This window comes from Falco peregrinus, chromosome 6 (assembly GCF_023634155.1).
Source record: "Falco peregrinus isolate bFalPer1 chromosome 6, bFalPer1.pri, whole genome shotgun sequence".
Lineage (NCBI taxonomy): Eukaryota > Metazoa > Chordata > Aves > Falconiformes > Falconidae > Falco > Falco peregrinus.
The window spans coordinates 70,630,132-70,648,753 of NC_073726.1; the positions used below are offsets into that span (position 1 = coordinate 70,630,132).

Below are 18,622 nucleotides of genomic sequence, written 5' to 3' on the forward strand. Positions count from 1 at the left end.
CAGCAAAGAGAGCAAACTCCAAAGAACAGCAATGAAGAGTGACCTACATGTTATAAATTTCTTTTTGGCATGGCTTGGAAAAGTTATGCCACCAGCAAAAGCTCTGGGACTGCTTATACTCCAACTCAAGAAGACAGCTTGATTTTGGACAGTTAACTGAAAACAGTAAGTCATTAAAAAAAAAAAAAAAATCACTTGTATAAATGGTGTTTTCCAAAAGCAATTTCCAGTTTGCCAAATGTTGTTGAAGATAACTGAAAACAGAGATAGGGGCAAGAAACTAGAAACTAAAGACACCACTGTTCAAACTGGCATGCTCCCATATGCCAAAGGCGACACACTGGAGAGAATATTTAAGCACAAAACCAAACCAAAAGCACACACTGGAATCAAAGAAAATCTGCACAAGCTGCCAACTCTACCATTGGAAATAAATATACAGGAAGTACGGACACAAAAGTAGTACTTCAGAGCCAGGAAAATGTGCTTGGAAAATGTGAATGTTTTTGCTTCCAGAAGCAAGTAAAATCTGTGAACAACTGACTGGTAAACGACCAGTGTGAGATGATTTGATCTGGAGTCCAGGTGGTTTTCAGCACGTATTCTGAAGCTTTGGAGGCTTTTTTTTTTTAACCTTATTGTTTATATCATGTTTTGAGAAACAGAAACACTGTCATTCATCAAACAAGGAGACAGAGCTGGCAAGTAGGATAAAAATACTACACAAAATACAGTTGACCGTGTCTTTTTAACCACATGACTGTACAGCAACGGTCACTGTATTTTGGTGAATTTTTCTATCCCTCTGACCCCAGATGTCACCAGTACCCAGAATCCCGCACTAATAGGGGACACCAGATATGCAGGGCTGTAGTCACCTGATGCCTCACTGCAGGTCTGGACTCCAGGAGGGCAGCCAGCTGACATGCCCTTTGCTCAACATTCTCAGGGGCTTGGTCATCAGAAAATAAACGAGGAGATCTCTGTGAGGTGAGGAAGGAGGGAGGAAGTAAACAAAACCAGCCAAAAAAAGCCCCAAAAGGAACAGACATCGAAATGCCAGACAAAAGGTATGAAATTTACATGCAGAACAGTAAGAGAAGCTCCCATGTGAAGACTTTTTTTATTCCCTATGTCTACTGTTCTAACGATGTCCTAAGTTTTTAGCCTCAAGGCCAAGAAAAACACAGTTGAATTAGTCATTATTCACAACTCTCCCATCTAGCACTGCTGCAGCCAAAACCAAACAAGCATGTGGCCTCTCCCTCTGGCATTACCACCCCCCACCCCAAAATAATTTGTGGCTTTATCATGCACAAAGGAGCTTATTTGCCAACTTATTTCACCATAGTTCTCAATTTTCAAGGATTTCCTTTACATAACCAAACTTTTACATACTTGTGTTTCTCAGATTTTGTGCACTGAAACACATTTTAGGTAACGTACTTCAGTTTTCACAATGAATGAGTTGGTTTCCTTAAAGATGCTGGTAAACGGCAAGTGAATGCTGTACGTACCTAAGCAAGCATTGTTTAATGAGCCTGGCTGGTTGAAGCAAAATCAGACTATCACAGAAGCTGCCAGTTTTACTTTTGCAACTTCACTGTGTTAACTTGTTCTGACTGCACTGCCATGTCAACACAGCCCATGCACAATATTTGACACCTCTGCTATTCTGGTCTTTCATATCAATCTTCTTAAACTGTTGTGTAGTGCACTTAGTGACATGGAAAAAAGACTTGGCTTACGGCCTCCTGTACAAGACAGGCGTGTAACTTGCAATATCACACAGTTTTCAGCTAATTTGTTTGCAGAGTTCAAAAGTAAATAGACCAGGAACTACAAATGTGTGCATGAACAAACCTCAGGCTTGATCTGTCAAAAATGTCAGGGTGCTGTTCCATATTGCTAAATGTCCTCCAAAGCAGAATAGAAAATTAGGTTCACACCCAATTTAGGAGAAACACTTTTCCCATTCAGATGCATTAATAATACTCTCTACTTTCAGCTGCTTTGAGTTCCACCTACTCCTTCCTACTAGATCATTTTCACTAGAACTAGGGCCTATTATAAAGCTGTGGGCTTCCGTGTCACTGCAAACACACGCTTATTCATTTTTTTCCGCCTGTCAGAAAACACTCAGCCCACAAGAGCCTTTTGTTACAACACATTCTGAAAGTTATAACAGTTTTATATCTGGCTACCACTTATGACTTAATTCATTCAAAGCCTTTACTGGAATGTCAATTAATTTGTCAATATGAATTCAAATCAAGCAATTCTTTTGAGTGCCTCTCTTTTCTTTTCCCAAGCTGCTCTATAATACTGAGCCATTCAGACAGACTGTTGAATATTTCATTGTTAAGAAGGCTTCAAAGTCTCTATACTAAATAATGCCTCATCATTTTTGCTTTTACTTTGGCCTGTAGGAGGCAAGAGGGAATGCCAGTTGTTTAACCATCCAGAAAGCAAGCAGTGAAAACAATGCAACCATGTTCGCATGAATTAGCACAAAATATAACTCTTCTTGTTCTGCTACAGCCACAGCATACTTCACTAAAGAGGTGTAAAAGAAAAAGAAGAATGGGAAGAGCTTATGGGCTAGCTAGATCTACAGCAAAATAAAAGCATATAGCAAATTGTTGATGAAGGCTTGTTATGCATTTATGTGGCTATCACACAGAAATCATCACTCCTAATTGACTCTCAGGAGTACCAGCGTGTTAACAGCAGCATTAGGGTAAGTGTGTTTTGCTACCCGGTATATTTGCTCTCTGTATTGCAAACATCCACCACAGCCTTGTGTCATCAGCATCCATGCCATTTGTTCATGCTCTTTACCCTTTCCTGTCTGGGACTCTGCTCCCCGGGACTGTCGGCACCAGGTTCCCTGTTTCTCTGCAGGCAACAAATTGTGAGCTTAATAACAATCACAGACCAACTTCCTAGTCAAAACACACTTCATAAGATTTTTCTTATAATGCAGGCAGAAAAGAGGCCATAATGATAGCAGAACAGTTTATTAAGAATATTCTAAAACTGGCAATAATAACTTGGCTCCTGTAGGGAAATTTTTTAAAAAAAGTATATAGTCGTATTAGGTCAGTAAACCACGATATAGTACCACAATGTAATGAAATTAGTACAATAAAGATAGTAAAACACTCAATAAAACTCATACTGTGATGTTAGATCAAAGGAAGGAAATGGAAAGTTTAAAAGAAGTGGCAGAATGAATACATTAGAAGCACAGAGGTACAGGTTTTCCAAGACATCAGTGTAGCAAGGACGCAGATCTATCCGACTCACTATGAGGCCTGGGCCAAGACAATTTAAGGAAAAGAAATCATTCCTAAGGAAAAAAAGAGTGTCTCCAAAAGCAGACCCCTCAGCTGAGTCTAACAGACCAGTTCTATAGCACAAGGGGTAAAATTCCTCAGAGTTAAAAAGAGGAAGCCAAAATTTTATTATTAATTTCTTCTTCAAGCAAGAAGACATGCAAAAAAACCATTTCCTACAGTACAGAACACAGAAAATGGTCCAAGTCCACTTGGACCCAGCAGTAGCTGGCTCTCATGACTGAACTAGGCAACCAAAAAGACACAGGACAAGCAAACACTTGGAGAAGCTAAGGAGGGAAAATAAAGGGCTAAGAGGTCTTTAGTGACTGAAAGCCAATTTCTCCATATGGAAAATGAATCCCATGCCATAGATTAAAAAGTAAAACTCAGCATTCAGCTGCCTTAGTTTCTCTACCTGTAAGCTTGGGGAAAACCTTTCTTCTCTCATAAAATGTATCTGTCAAAATTTTCAAAGGATGTCGACAAGAGGAAGGCAGCTAGCTGTCACATCATCTGATAATACTACACTCAGATCTGTTTAAATTTGGGTTTTGCTAATGAAAAGGACTTTCCCCACCCATTCTACCTAGATGTCCATTCCTGTATTCTTCTTTGCATCATAAGCTGTCCACAGTGTGCCAGAAAACTAACCACTTTTTTCCTTAGGACAGCTTTAAATCAGATCAGTAAGCAGACCTGACCTATCTTGCAGATGCAGACACCACAGAGGCAGTAAAGAATGTGTGCTCCAGAGGCTGCCAATAATTTGTCCAGATTAACTATAACATGTAACTTAAACTCTGAGAAATCACAGTAATAAGGCAAGTCAAACTTCATGTCCAAGAATAAGGCTTTTCTACTCTGCTAAAAGGTAACAGGCCTTTACAGAGTTCATAGGCATACAAGTGTTCAACAAAGAAACATTTTCCACCTACAGGGAAACTTATTTGTACTATCCTCATGTAAAGTTGTGAGAGGTCTATGGAACTGCAGCTGCCTTATCACCTCAAGCTTAGTTCAGGATTGATCAGGGAGGAGTGGAATTTACTAGTGCAGTAGGAAAATGAAATAAAAATTTTAAAAGTATACAACTCAAAGAAGCGCGATGACCACATACAAAAAGACACAAACAGTAAAGGATTTCAGGTTATATCTAACTAGAAGGACAACAAATACATGTGCATCAGGACACACATTTATACACTGTGTTCAGAACTGCACTCACTCCTCCAAATCCAAACGCAGACAGACTGAACACAAACTCTTGTGAGACAAAGGCCTGGGTGTGGGGGAAACAGAAGGACCACAGTGGACATGTACAGGCCACTACAGTACTCAAAAAAATCTCTTCATAGAAGTAATCCTAAAAGAGTCTCATGGATACAAGGGCAAATTTTCAGTCACACCTGTTTAAACAAAAAGTGGAGACAGAGAAAAGCTCTGTTTTCTTCCCCTGCATTACTCCAAACATTTCATTTCTATTTTGCTGCAACTCAAAACTGAAAAAGGCTACTGTAATTACAAATTATGCTATGGTAAAATCTCAAGAGTCTCCCATGGAGATTCTCCATGCTTGTGGTGAGCTAATGCCGACCTATGATTCTAATCTAAGAGGCTGAGGAAGCCCTATCACAATCTGAAAAAAAATTGGAAATGGATTTGTAAATGGGATATCCGGTAACTGATCTAGTCACTTGTACAAGCAGTAATGAAGAGAGAGGGACAGAACATGCAGAGGGAATCACCTGCTGCCTGGGATATGGTGGAGAGGAAGGTGCAGTGGAAGAAGAGAGCATGATCACTTTTTTGGGGCAGGTCCGAGAACGTTCCTTATTCCTCATCTTTTTTTAAAACAGGAAAAGAAAAAAAAATCATAATAATGGTAGAAAAAAAGATAACATTACCATTGCTCTTGGAGAGAAAGGCCAGAACACATGAACTGAGAGACTGTGGATCTTAAGTTCACACCTCTCATGAATGACCTAAAGCCACATTTTCTCTGAAGCTGGAAGACCAAAGTTTTCCACCCACAGCCACAGGATCACATGTCCATTTAACAGATACTTCTAGGGGAAGCCAATGAACATATATCAATCATCAATTAAACCAACAATTTCTAACTTGAAGTCTTACAATCAGTGAAAGGTACAATTTGGAACTCTCCACAGCACAGCGGGACTGCTCTCTCTGCTTCATGAAAAGTTATCCATTGCTGTGCCTTGCAATGTTTAAAAATATCTATCCTGTTGATCTAATTACTCTTGCTTGCAGTCCCCATTAGCAATACAACTCAAGTCACAGTGTTCTATTCTCAGCTTAAGATCCCTCCTCTTTAACTTACAGATATTAAATAATCTCAGGTGAGTTAAACTGTACTTCATTCTACAGGAACAGAAATACAGCTGCTTTATAGTCAAGATGCAGCCAAATCTAATAGTCTGAATAATTTACAATGCATGTGTATGTCCTCACTTTAATATGCCTGAAAACATGCCTTTCTAGTTCTTAGTTCATAGTACCTCCTTACTATGTACAGTCTTTTTTCTACCACTTCTTGATTATTAATGTATCTTCTGCCTGAATTATCCTTTCTTCTGAGTCCTCACCAAAGCATATCTGGAAATTGTTGCGCTGTGAAAAAAAATGCTGTGTATCCAAAGCCACCATTAGATAGCCCCCAAAGAAAAAGCAGGCTGTTAGTAAAGATATTACAGATGTTCATTACTGCCCTTACAGCTGAGCTGGCACTAACATCTGTTTGGGTGTTCTCTTCCCCCAGGAAAAAAAATAATAAATCAACTCTTCTATTTCAAACAGATGCTACAAGCAGCTTAAACTAAAGCACATGACTTTGCACTGAAGTGGATGAGGGACATTCATATGCTGTTTCAAAAGGCTCAGCTGTGAAGTCACTAATTTCTAGCTCAAAGGGTGATAACATTTTCAACCACTACAGCTGTTCACGGATTTATGTCTGACCATGGCCGAGTTTGCATTTCAAATTTCAAAATTTTCACAAACTTGTGTATTTTTCCATGGCAGATCTCAGAATATAACACTGAATAGGTATATGAAGTACATGTTCAGTCCTCCAGCAGGATGCATTTCTGAGCATGCAAAAACAAAGATGGCTATAGGAAAGAAGAAAGATCTATAAACAGATTTAAATAAGAAATTAAGCAGGAAAAACGGTATCTGCAGAAATCATTGGTGTTGTAAGTTCTTTTCTGTTGAGATTTTAGCTCCTGCTGACTGTGGTCACCTCAGTCTTCAGAAACCACATTTCCAACAGAATTACTGAAAAGCGTTTGTACTGCTGCTGCACTTTTATCACATTTTATGTAACCATCTCAAAAGAACAAGCATCAGACCCCCAGAAGCAGAAAACATGGGCACCAAAAGACACGTGATCTCCATCTTACAAGCATCTTTGTACACTTCAGTTATTTAACCATATGTATATTACACACATACCTTGTTGATGTTAGGACGCCTATGAAACTATAGCAGAAAACTGCTGAAGGCTGTAAGTTGAGAGCCTGGAAAGCCAGGACAAAATTCAGTTTAAAAGGGTCATCTCCCATACCATACCCAAACAGTCAGATCCTCTTCTGGATAGACTATTTGGCTTTCCAATGGTTCCATGATCCCTGATGAGATGCTCTTTCCCAAAAGCAGCCAAAAATGGCTTGGAAAGCAGTAGAATACACCACGGAAGGTGTTTTTATACAAGTATGCATTTATCCAGTGGGATTAAACACCACACCATGAAACATAATCCAGCTTTTTTAGGAGATACTACCACTGCATTAAAAATTACACACATTTCCACTACGCATGTACACTTAGCAGTATCTTCATGCATTACTAGCTGCTGCTGAGGTGCTCATAATAGCACAAACCCAATTTTGACAACACAGATCAACATTCTCAAAGTATAGCTCAATAAAGCAAACTTTATTAGTCCAATTCGTGAGGAAAATGCAGGCCACATGCTGCAAACAGCAGATTGGTGAGGTTTTCAATCTGCTTGACCTTTTGAAGGTTTTCTCCTTCCAAGAGAGATAGCATTAAAGATCTTGTGATTTAAGTAAAAATTGTTTCAGAACAGATTCTGACAGGATTTCACTCTTACAAGGAATTCTGTCTTAGCAAGCCATCCCTACCCCACCTGTGCAACAGACACAGAAACATTCTGCCTTATAAGCTCATTGAAACTGCTGGGCCTCCTAAGTCTCCTAAGTCTAAAGCAAGATTCTAGACTTAAACTGATAAGCAAGTACAGCTAAGGAAGTCAACCTGACAGACACTGGCAGGCAACAGCCCAGGGCAGATGTACTGGAGGCCCAACCTAGACCACATCCTTTGGAACAGTGTGGTTTCTCCCCTGCTATCACTCTTACGCTTTTGCAGTATACTTTCCTCTTCCATGCAGTTTCCAAGGCGCAGGAAGGATCAAACCTATCAAGCACAAGACACAAAACTAACTGCTCTTCTCCAAAAGATCCCTGAGGATCTCAACTTCATTCTTCCTACTGACAAGAACATCAGGAACCTGTGGTTTCCCTCAATAACACACCACTGTTTTGTCCCCTTAGGAACTGCTTTGCTCGTATTCAAAGGACTCTTCAGTAGAATGTACTTGCTATGTGATTTATCTTACACATGGTCACTGACAGAAGTTTCTGCTCATAAACTCTGACACCTGTGCCAAAAGACAGAACCCCTTCCCACAGCTTCATGAACAGCTCTTTCTAGTAAACATACATCCTCCCTAAGGAGCTTGTCATGAGCAATACTGATCCCTTTACAGCATCTCCAACAACATACACTGGTATCCAGCACCAACCCCACTGTTGGTCCAGGAAACAGCTTCGTAGCGAGAGTGCCCAACGTCACTGCAGCAAGCCACTTCAGTACTGTAGAAAGGTACGGTCTCACAGCTATCAGATTCTGTGTGCCTAAGCAAGCAGAATTAGGAATCCCAGCAGCCAGCTGAAGCACTGCTTCAGCAACAACTTCTTGCAGGATGGACTTCTGTCCAAGCTTGGCAAAGCTGCCTGCTTGGCTCAGTGGATGGCTTCCTACCTCAGCTGATCTCTGATCAGTTGAGAATAAATGGTTTTATATGTACTCATGGCTTTTGAATGAAGACAACTGATGTTTTTCATTTCCCCAGGCAAGTAATGAGGAACCTTTGGAGCAGGGACCTTATCAATTGTTTCTTTGAACCTCCTGTATCCTGCAGATTTTACATTCTTGAGACTCAGTTTTATTCTTCTCCATTTCAGCTGTCAGATTGCACTGCAAATCCAGCATGAAACCTGGGGATCCAAGAACCAATCATCATCTGTTGATGAAGTAAAGCCTATCAAGAAAAGATCATCTCCAGGTATAATCTTGAGAGGGAAATCATCCACACAACGCAATCAATGTCAGCGTTGAATAAAATAATTTAAGTCATCTGAAAGCACAACTGTTACAAAAAGATTTTTCAGAGATCTGCCCTACATTGCTGCCTGTTTGGAGACGCTATCAATGTTTAGGGAGACCAGATGGATTTTGCTCTTCCCCCCCACTCCCCCTCTTTTTTTTTTTAAATTGTGTAGTGCGGGTGAAAACAAGAACACACACAAGAACAATAAACTGCTCTCTGATGAAGAGAAAATCCTCATCACAAAAGCAGGAAATGACAGTTTGTCCTTCTTTTGATCAATTACAAAAGGAAGACAGTAAGAACTTCTATGTTTCACTGCAAAGACTTAATTATAAAGCCTTCATAAAGTTTCAATAGCAGGTTCAAACAGAAATCTCAAGGCTGCAGGGATGTGATCTCTTCCAAGTGTTAAAGCACAAACCTTCATCCTTCTGATCCGAGAAGGACAATCAATGCAATCCAGTTTTCCTTTTTTTTTTGTGGAGTAACATAAGCAGTGCTCATCAACTGACTTCATCTTTTAGAGCTATATTATGCTCTTCTGCATCGGCTCTTTGGGTTCTCCTCCTTTCCTTGGGAAGTGTTCTTAAAAAAATGAAATTTGCCTTAATCATGGATGATGTGTATCCATCTGAAAGTGCTCATTAGTCTATAAAGATTTTGATGAGATGGTAGAAGAAGAAACACTGAGTCAGGAAACCTAAGCATAATGCTGATCTTTTGAAAACTCTTGACTCTCCTACTGACAATTCCCCTGGCTTGGGTCTTCTTCTTGCAAAGAAATCTTCTACATCATGGCTTCAGTCATGACATGCCCCATTAATTGTGTTGAATGCCTCAAACATGAAGATCAGCATGAATCCATAGTCATGCAAAACAGTGAATTTCCAAACTAGTGTCATCTTCTTCCTCTTTAATCAGAGCATACTTCGGAGTCAACTGCAACCAGAAAAAAGCAGATGTTTCTCCGAATTATGGCTGCCGGATAAACATCTCTTAGCACTCTCGGAAACATGAGGCAGCCATTTGCACCGGGAAACAGTGGAAGCAGAGGAAGCCAGTGAGATAAGTACCCCTACCTGCCTGAAAAGATTGTTTGTCACAAGCCTTAGCTTTTGGAAGTGCATGGCTGAAAGAAAAACACCAGCGACAACGAGCCAAAACACAAGAGAAAATAATATTTGATAGCCACTGATTTTTTCTGCTGTCTATCCCTATTCTGAACTACTCTTTGACAGAAATCCTAAAATTCACTTAATTCACAGTAATACATAAATCTGCAATGCAATCTATGTGAGAAGTTGGCAAGGAAAGCTACATTTGTCACAGAGAAAGGGAAAGCACAGTCTCCTGTAACTGCAGAACACATAAGATTCCACACATGAATAGCAAAACTGATAACCGATTTTACTATTTATACCAGAGAAAAGCTTTAGTGTCAGAGATGGCATGACACCTTTCACCTCACTGGAAGTAATTGCTCACATATTTTCAATTTTTTTCTGACAGAACAAAGCTAGAAATTCTGTACGCAAGGTTTCCACTAAAACATCCACTGAAACCCTGGGGAATTCAAACTAGCATATGATGGCAGGGAAAAACTGACCAAGTCCTTTTGAAACATTAAACCATGCATCATTACTGAAAGGAGATACTGCTTTTATTCATTGGAAGTTACATTATTTAAAATAACAGACTCACATAAGGTGCTGCAAAAGGACTAGTCTAAAACCAGGACAGTGATAGCTAGTGTTGGGTGCAGGCAACACATTGTATTCATAATCAGTTTCTTTACCTGTTTCCACTGGGGTATGGGAGCAAGACGGCCCTGCTCTCGTCTGCTGGATGGTTGGTTGTGAACACGTTCTTGATAAGGCAGGACAGGCTGCTGCATGCAGGTTGTAGGGAAAATGGGACCAAGGAGGAAAGATAAAATAGTAAAGGAAACTCAAAGAAAGCCAAAGGAATGGGATACAGAATAAGACATACAAACAGTTAATTAAAAAAAAAAAATAGGGTAGGGGACAATTCATTTACCAAGTAAAATATAAAAAGGAAAAAACCATCTAAAAATGGAAATCTGCACATATTTTGGATCTTCCCTTTATTTTCATTGTTTCTTCAAATCTGCCTGGTTATTCCAGCCAATACATAGTGGCTCAGGAAACATTAGATTGGTAAAGAGTGTGATAAACATCACCATTCTGAGATTATGTTATACTACTAACACTGATGTGCAGTGTAGCACAGACATACTTGGACCTAGCTTTAAAGCAGCTAGGTCAGATCCCACTCACAATCTGGCCATGGCAGCACAGAGCTTGGCACAACCTATGAAGAAAGACTTTATAATAGAGCGAGAACTTGGGCATTTAAACCATACTGAGCCTCATATTGCTGACACTGCACTGCTAGCAGTAGCTTGGAGTGACTCAATCTAACTTCAAAGACAACTACCCTGCAGCTGCAGTAGTTCACATACCATCTTGAATAATCAGCAGTCACCAGGAAGTCTCACTTGGAATGACACAAAGATCCTGATTGCAAAGAAACTCCCAGGCATTTATCTGTTGCCCTTACAGACACATACAAAACTTAATCACAATGCACAAGAAAAAAAAAAAAAAAAAAAAAAAAAAAAAGATGTAACCTGGCATGAAAAGGTTCTTATCAGAAATTGAATTATCATTCTTAAAACATTAGAAGTGGAACGTTCCTGGAAAGCTTTTAAACAGCAATAGTAGTTATAAAAGAAACCTAATTGCTGGTATGTTTGTGAAAGAGATTACATAACATAATATGAGCAATAACAGAGAAACAGATTTTTATTAGGAAGTTCTTCTCTACCCCATACTCCTAAATTTTAAATTCTTCTGAGTAAGCTTCACTCTTTGCTGGGAGAGTCTCTGAAGCAGAAAAGCACCAGTACCATCCAGTCTCAAGGAATGCATGTTATTATTCATGATTTTCCTCCACAATTCCAAAATAAAGGGGTTTATTATCCAGCTCTTACCTGTCTTCGTAAGCTTGAGGACTGCACTGGTGCATTCTCCTCAAACTTTGCCAGTAGCTGGGTTGCCATAGACTTGACTTTGTTCTGATTCCCAATAGCAGCATCAATTCTCCTCTCTGTCAGGGCACTCACCAGCGTGGGCCTTTCTTCTCTGTAACTTCGTGGGATGTCCTCCTAACAATCAGTGATATCAAAATTCAACAAGACAACTGGATCACCTTTTCTCTCTACCCCTTTGCTGTGATAGGTTTCTAACACTGCAGAAAACAAATCTGTTAGTCTGCACTTGAAAGCTCACATTTCAATTTCTTTTGGCATGTCATCAAAAGTTCTGTTAAATTTTACTTATCTTTTCAACCTTATTTGATATACTTACCTACGAGAGACCACTGCTGAAACATTCCCATGAATCCCTTGACATAAAGCAAAGGCCTATCTTTAAACCTTCGCTGACAACTCAAAGCACTGAATTGTAACTCACTTGTACCTATTTGGCTACAAACATTTCAACAGAAGGACTGCCTTACGGGGCATACTAGAAAAGTATGCTTTTTGCACTAAAGAAACCTAAAGTTTAAATATGAATGAAACTTCTGACTATACTGCATGACTTTTCTAAACGAAAGCTTTATCCTTGGTTCTAATCAAAACAAAGTAAATTGCAACAAAAATAGAACATCAGGGAACTGCAACATTTCCTTTGTTGTGTACTATTCTTTCATAAGCATCGGTAAAATATTTGCACTATAGATACAACAAAGCATAACCTCTGAACAAGAACTAATTTTTATCTAAAAAGTCTTATATAAACAGTCGATATAGAAAATGGAAGGTCTGAAGTGAGAACAAGGAACCTACCATATGTTTTCCTCCCTGACACCTTCCTCACTGCAATACTTACATCCTCCGATTGGCTGGTTTTTCTCCTCTTTCCTGCTCCATCCAGTTCCTTTTCTTTTTTGTCCTGAAAAACGTGGAAAAAAAACAAAGACAAGGATTCTCCTACCTTTCTGGCCTGAGATGACTGTCATCAGTACATTTAAATAAGCTTTGCAACACAACTGATTAATTTTCTGGGCTCATTTTTTTAAGAAAAGGGTGTTTTCCTGATCACCCTTAGGGGATTCTTACCTTCAAATTGGACATTCTACAACACTTTCAACTAACTGGGAACTGAATAACCAGTTATGTTCCAATAAAAATGTATCTCCAAATAATACCACAAGACTAGGATTTTAAGGCTGAACTATCCCACTGATTGAGAGTATATATTATGGATGTAATGCTGCAGTTATAAATGTCATGTATTGTCCCATAGCAAGAGCTGATGAACATATGGTCTCTTGTAAATACGTAGCAGATACACACTTGCACATGCACTTTTAGCACCACCTACTTGGACAGCTGCCTAACAGACACAAGTGTTACCCAGAGTGTGGTATGGTTACCTTTGGAGTGCGCTTCCGAGAGATGCTTTGTCCCAGTTTACTGAGAAAAGAGATAGGCGATTTGGTACTGGCAATTAGGGCAGCTTTTTCTTCTGCATTCAGGTCCAGACTATCTGTTAGTAAAAACAGGTAGGACAAGGGAATGCCAATAATTTTTTTCTGTGGTGCTATTATTAAATACTCAACTGAAGGGGCTCACTGATTTTTTTAATATAACATTTTTTCTTAAAATTCTCTGTACAAAGTGATTGTAGTGTCCACAATTAATACTTTTCTCAGCTACTCTGTTTTTCCATTTTGCCAAAATCAATTCTTCTTTCAAGGTTTACAACAACCCAGAATGAATACTGTGTTTGTTTCCTCTAGTTACTTTCATATTTAAAGAGCATCATGATCACCAGTATTCTTAAGAAGAGTTCAGAGTAGAGTTTTGGAAATAATACATACTGTATTTTTAAAAAGCTATTAAACACACTTTTTTCCCACCCCACCAGAATGAGAGATTTGAATTAAGATCATCAGTAATAAAAAAAAAACTGTAGTAACATTATTAATACTTAAAGGCAGGCCATACAGATTTGTGTTAGGCAATTACATCTTTCAGTTCTAATCAAAGACCTTTCATTCCTCATTGGCCTGAAGTTAGTTTCACCATTCACAGGTGGTAAATAGGTATAAAACTGGGCCAGGGTTTTGAAATTACTTACTAAACAACTACTAGCAAGGCATCTCATATTAGCTAAGACAGATGAATCTCTAATAATAGCAAGAAAGCAGAAAAGTTATCTATTACTACTGAAGTGAGTTCAGAATTTTGTGGAAATTACTTTGTATTAACTCCTTTTTTTTGCTCCTGATGGTCTTCATCAGCACCACTAAGAAGCCAAGTTTTTGTAATGTAAAGTTATTGAGTGACTAGTATGAGCTCATGCAGAAGAAGCATGAAGATAACTGAAGCACACACATACACCTTGAAGCCACCTTTAAATCTGACAGACATGCCCCAAACTCCTTACCACTAGAGGGGATGGTGTCTTTGAACATCTCATAGAACTGTGTGAGGTACATCACCATCGACAGTTTATCTGGCTCTCCAACAGATGCCATTTCCTTTCCAGTCATAATGGGAGATATTCCAAACTCTTTTTCAGCAATGTCAAAGGCCAGCTGGTTGTTCTTCTCCACGTTGTGCTCATCCAAAGAATCAAAGTCTCTGCCAAGGGAAGAAAGAGGGCATGCACTGAATCAAGTAGAAAACAGTCTTCTGAAAGAACACCGGGATCCATCTGCTTTTTTTTCCCCCCTCTGAAATCTCAAATTTATTTGCCAGCAGCCTTTTTGTCTTGCAGAATTGATGCTACTTAATTATGGTAAACTTTGGCCCAAACGTATTATTTTTTCATTTTTTGCTCCTCCTCCAAACCCAGATTTTTCTTTTTAAAAACTTTATTATCCTCTGAAATACAACTTAACTTCCTCCTTTGCTGGAAGACTGTACTGTTTTCCCCTACATAAAATCTTTTGTGTGCTTGGAACTAAACTAGGTCTTCACTTCTGTCCCCTCTTTTCTTGACTGATCCATATTTTAGTTCTGCTGGCTTTTTCCAAAACTTGTAGAACTACATAAAAGCTGTATAAAAAGCTATAGCTTGTGAAGAATTATATAAACCACTTCAAAAGCTATTTGAACGCTCCACAAGCTATATAGCTATTAAACAGAGTAGCTCAGGTTAACTTGAGGACTCCAATAGAGAAGTAATTCAGTGCACATGGAAAGGAATAACCATATACCTTTTCAGCATGCTTTACACTGGATTATGTCTTTTAAATACAGCTCTAGCATTCGCTTTTTCTAATGTCCCTTTGGGAAGTTAAAGACGTTTCAGATTTCAATTGAAGCACCAGAGTCTTTGCTACTGTTATTTCTTCCAGCCAGTGTTTTCCTATTCTAGAATCTGGGCACTGTTTTACCCAAGATAACACGCAAGAGAATGCCTCTCTCATTCATCCAATCAGCGTATTAGTGTACAAACAGTATCAACATCTCTATTTAGACTGTGGGTCACTACTTCTAAAAAGAGCAGCCTAAAAGTCTTTTAAAGAGTTACTGTTAAACAGGAGATTTATAAAGGGCTATGTACAGACTTGTTCACAAGAATAACCGAAGCTATGAACTATGCCTGACTAACTTCACAGAGAAAAGAGCTGTCAGTCAATAATGCTTTCCAGTCAGTACCAATCTGAAGCTTAATTCTGTCAAATTATCCAGAAGGGAAAATGACAACACATTTACCTTCATATTCATCAAGCTATTATGACCTTCCACTCTGTTGGTGAATCACTGTACATTAGCTTCTATCAAGTTTAATTGAATTCATTACAATCCATTTCTCCATAAGTCACAAGTGCATTGCCTCAGTCTCCACACCATTACTTCCAAATATCACTAACATCCTGCCCTTCCCAGTTATTCAAAACAGTCAGTTACTCACATTAAGTCTGGACGGTATCTGTGGATAATGGCACATAAAGCTAGGCCACTTTTCCATGACATCGTGAGATCTGTCACATTAACACCAGCATATCCATCAGTCTGCCTCTGGCACCAACTAAGCAATTTACTAGAGCGAGCTACAGACTCTAAAAAAAAAATAAATTAAAAAAAATAATAATCATTTTCAAGTAGAAAGGCATGATGTCTCTTTCACGAATTCCAAACACAACATAAAATCCATGAATCAACAAATAAAACCTTCATGTAAACAACAGCCTCCTAACAATGGACAATAGAGGAGAGAATTCTTTTTTTTTTTTAAAAAAAAGACTGTCGTTATCTATTTTAGATCCAAGAAAGGATTTTTATTTTGCTAAAAGGTAATTAGCTAAGTCACCCTACCCCTTGTAAAAGAGCCCCAGGAATTATGAAACAGCCACAAAGGCTTGTTAAATATGATCAAAAGGGTATGCAGTAGCACAGTGCTCTCTAAAGCCCAGATACACTACTTCTAATGGAAGAACTACAAATGTACTTCTGCAACTTTTTCTTTTCTCTTGAAAGCTTTCCTTTAAAAGCACTGACCTATTTTGACCTTGCCTTACTGCAAGATCTGATGAGATTACAGCCTAAAGGGACATGGTTGCAGGGCAAAGAACAAATCAAAAGACTACACAGCTATTCAGCACTGAAAGGGAGGCTTAGCAGCAAAGCCCATTCTGAGATTCCCCAAACACTATCTGGACATCCAAAGGCAAGGTATGCAAAAGGAAAAGTTCAACATAACCCTCAGGGTACAGGACGAGTAGACAGATAAAGAAGTGCTTATCACAAGGCATCTAACTTTCACAACAATGCAAGCAAAGTGAGGTTTCATCTGGTTAAGCTAAGAGATGAAATTAAGTAAAGGAAAGCATGAAAGACTGCACAAGAAATACCTTCTGTTTGTAAGAATTCTGAGTTTACAGTTACAGTGAATTCAGGCTAGGCTTCTGCACTGTAAAGACAGTGTTATAGGACAAAGGAGGTGAAAACACGTTTGTGTAAGTAAGTATGCTCAGAAATTTAACAGCATTATAAAGCAAGGGAAATTAGGCAAACAAAAATGTATTTACATGTTAATGGAAACAAAAAACTGGAAAAATCAGACTGTTGATGAAGCAATTGCTGGATACATTTTCTAAACCAAAAGAGAATGGCTAAATAATACTCTACAACCCTGATGCTCTATGGTTCCTGCACTGATCCAGCTCCAGAATAAACAGTAGCCAAGCCTACCATTCCGAGTCAGCTTTGGTGTCCTGGAGTTCACAAAGTTCTCTATTTCCAGGTGAATGTCTTTCAAGTCTCCTGTGTTATATAAATGGCGTACCTAAAATGACACAAAAAACCTAAAAATTACATACAGAAAGAGTCAGAGGACAGGAAGGAGCCATCGCAAGGCACAAGAAGGAAGTAATTATGTAGCAAAAATATCTAGCCCAAGAACCCCGGAACAAGTATCGGTTTGTCAGTGCTAAACAGCAGACTGCTGCTGCTCAGTGGATACCAAATCGCAGTAACAGACTGCTATACTAGATTACCACAAGGAAAACCTGCATACGCACACGCAAACAAATGTATAGATTTCATGTATCATTACAGCATGGTTAAAACAATCAAAATCAAAAACTCCTAAAAAGGAATTTGTTAAAGTGCAGAAGTCTACTCTTGATTGATGTATTTGCTTTTCCCTGCTTCCATGTTATACCGCCACATCAAGTCCCTATCTGTTCACAAAACATGAGCATAGCTTCATCTAAGGAAAGACAACGCAGATTGCAAGCATTCAGAAGCACCATTTGTCCAGTTACCTGCTGTGGTCGCAAGAAGTTGACATTGATATTGGGATACCGGGTGGCAGGATCAATGCTGTAATGGCTGAAGTTTTTACTCACATTCTCAGGGGTGGTCTGAGGCAGTAGCCTATAAATGCTTTCCCTTGGGAAAATAAAAATAAAAGTTTTGAGTTTTGTTTTGGTTGGTTTCTTTGTTTTAGGTTTTGTGGTGATTTTGGGGTTTTGTGTTTGTTTTTGTTAGGTTTGTGGGGTTTTTTTTGAAGACATGCATCATTACTAACACTGCTAAGTAAATTCTGGAGAGATAAACATTCAGATTAGAAATCTAACCACTTCAGACACTGAATAGCTAAGATTCAGTGTATTAAAGCCTGAAATTTAATTCAACTCCAGAATCAAAAGGAGGAAAGAAAACAATACATTAAGCATAACTGAAAGGGTTCCCCAGTGCAACAGACACTGTGACAGTGGAGCGCCTCAGGAAGAGGGCCACCAACGGGATTGGAGCACTTGGCCTGTGAGAAGAGGCAAAGGGAACTGGGTTTGTTCAGCATGCAGAAGAGAAGGCTCAGGGAAGATCTTACCACTGTCTGCAAATGTCTAACGGAAAGGTGATGGAAGTCTGGCTCCAACTGCAGGATCACTATCCTCACCATTTTTTTAAATTCAGACAAACAGAAATTAAAATATCCCCATTGTGCCATTTATACAATTTTTAAAATTATGCTATGGTTCCTGACGGTCAGAAGCTGCAGTTGCTTAAGTTTAAAACAGGTTCTACTAGCTGTGGCTTTTACTTACTGAATCATTTAACTACCCAAGTCCTGATCCCTAAGAAATCATCTTGTGCACCAAAGCAACACTCAAAGATGACAAAAACATCAGGAACTCAATACTCCAAAGAGACACAAGATGTTGTTTGGCTTATACGAAATGAAGCAACCAATTTAGGACAACATGAAATAAAAGCAGGTCATAGTTTCCTTTAAAAGGAAATCATGAAAGATATTTACAAGGTAATAGGGGATGGCAAGAATTTTTGTCTCTAGTA

At 38.9% G+C, this 18,622-nt stretch overlaps 1 protein-coding gene across 18 annotated transcripts in view; it reads right to left on the reverse strand.

The window, feature by feature from the left end:
• The window catches only part of MICAL3 (microtubule associated monooxygenase, calponin and LIM domain containing 3), a 161,673-nt gene that overhangs the window by 78,889 nt on the left and 64,162 nt on the right, over positions 1-18,622 (reverse strand). For 13 of the 18 annotated variants that reach the window (XM_055807539.1, XM_027782826.2, XM_027782833.2 and 10 more), the window contains exons 10-17: positions 17,587-17,713; positions 17,012-17,105; positions 15,732-15,879; positions 14,256-14,452; positions 13,240-13,352; positions 12,693-12,755; positions 11,792-11,965; positions 10,574-10,666 (exon numbers count right to left, since the gene is read on the reverse strand). In XM_055807539.1, coding sequence (XP_055663514.1) covers positions 10,574-10,666; positions 11,792-11,965; positions 12,693-12,755; positions 13,240-13,352; positions 14,256-14,452; positions 15,732-15,879; positions 17,012-17,105; positions 17,587-17,713 — 1,009 coding nt within the window. Of the gene's footprint in view, positions 1-878; positions 984-2,841; positions 2,899-5,086; positions 5,183-10,573; positions 10,667-11,791; positions 11,966-12,692; positions 12,756-13,239; positions 13,353-14,255; positions 14,453-15,731; positions 15,880-17,011; positions 17,106-17,586; positions 17,714-18,622 lie in introns of all 18 variants that reach the window. The other 5 variants (XM_027782838.2, XM_027782837.2, XM_027782841.2 and 2 more) reach the window with 3 other exon arrangements.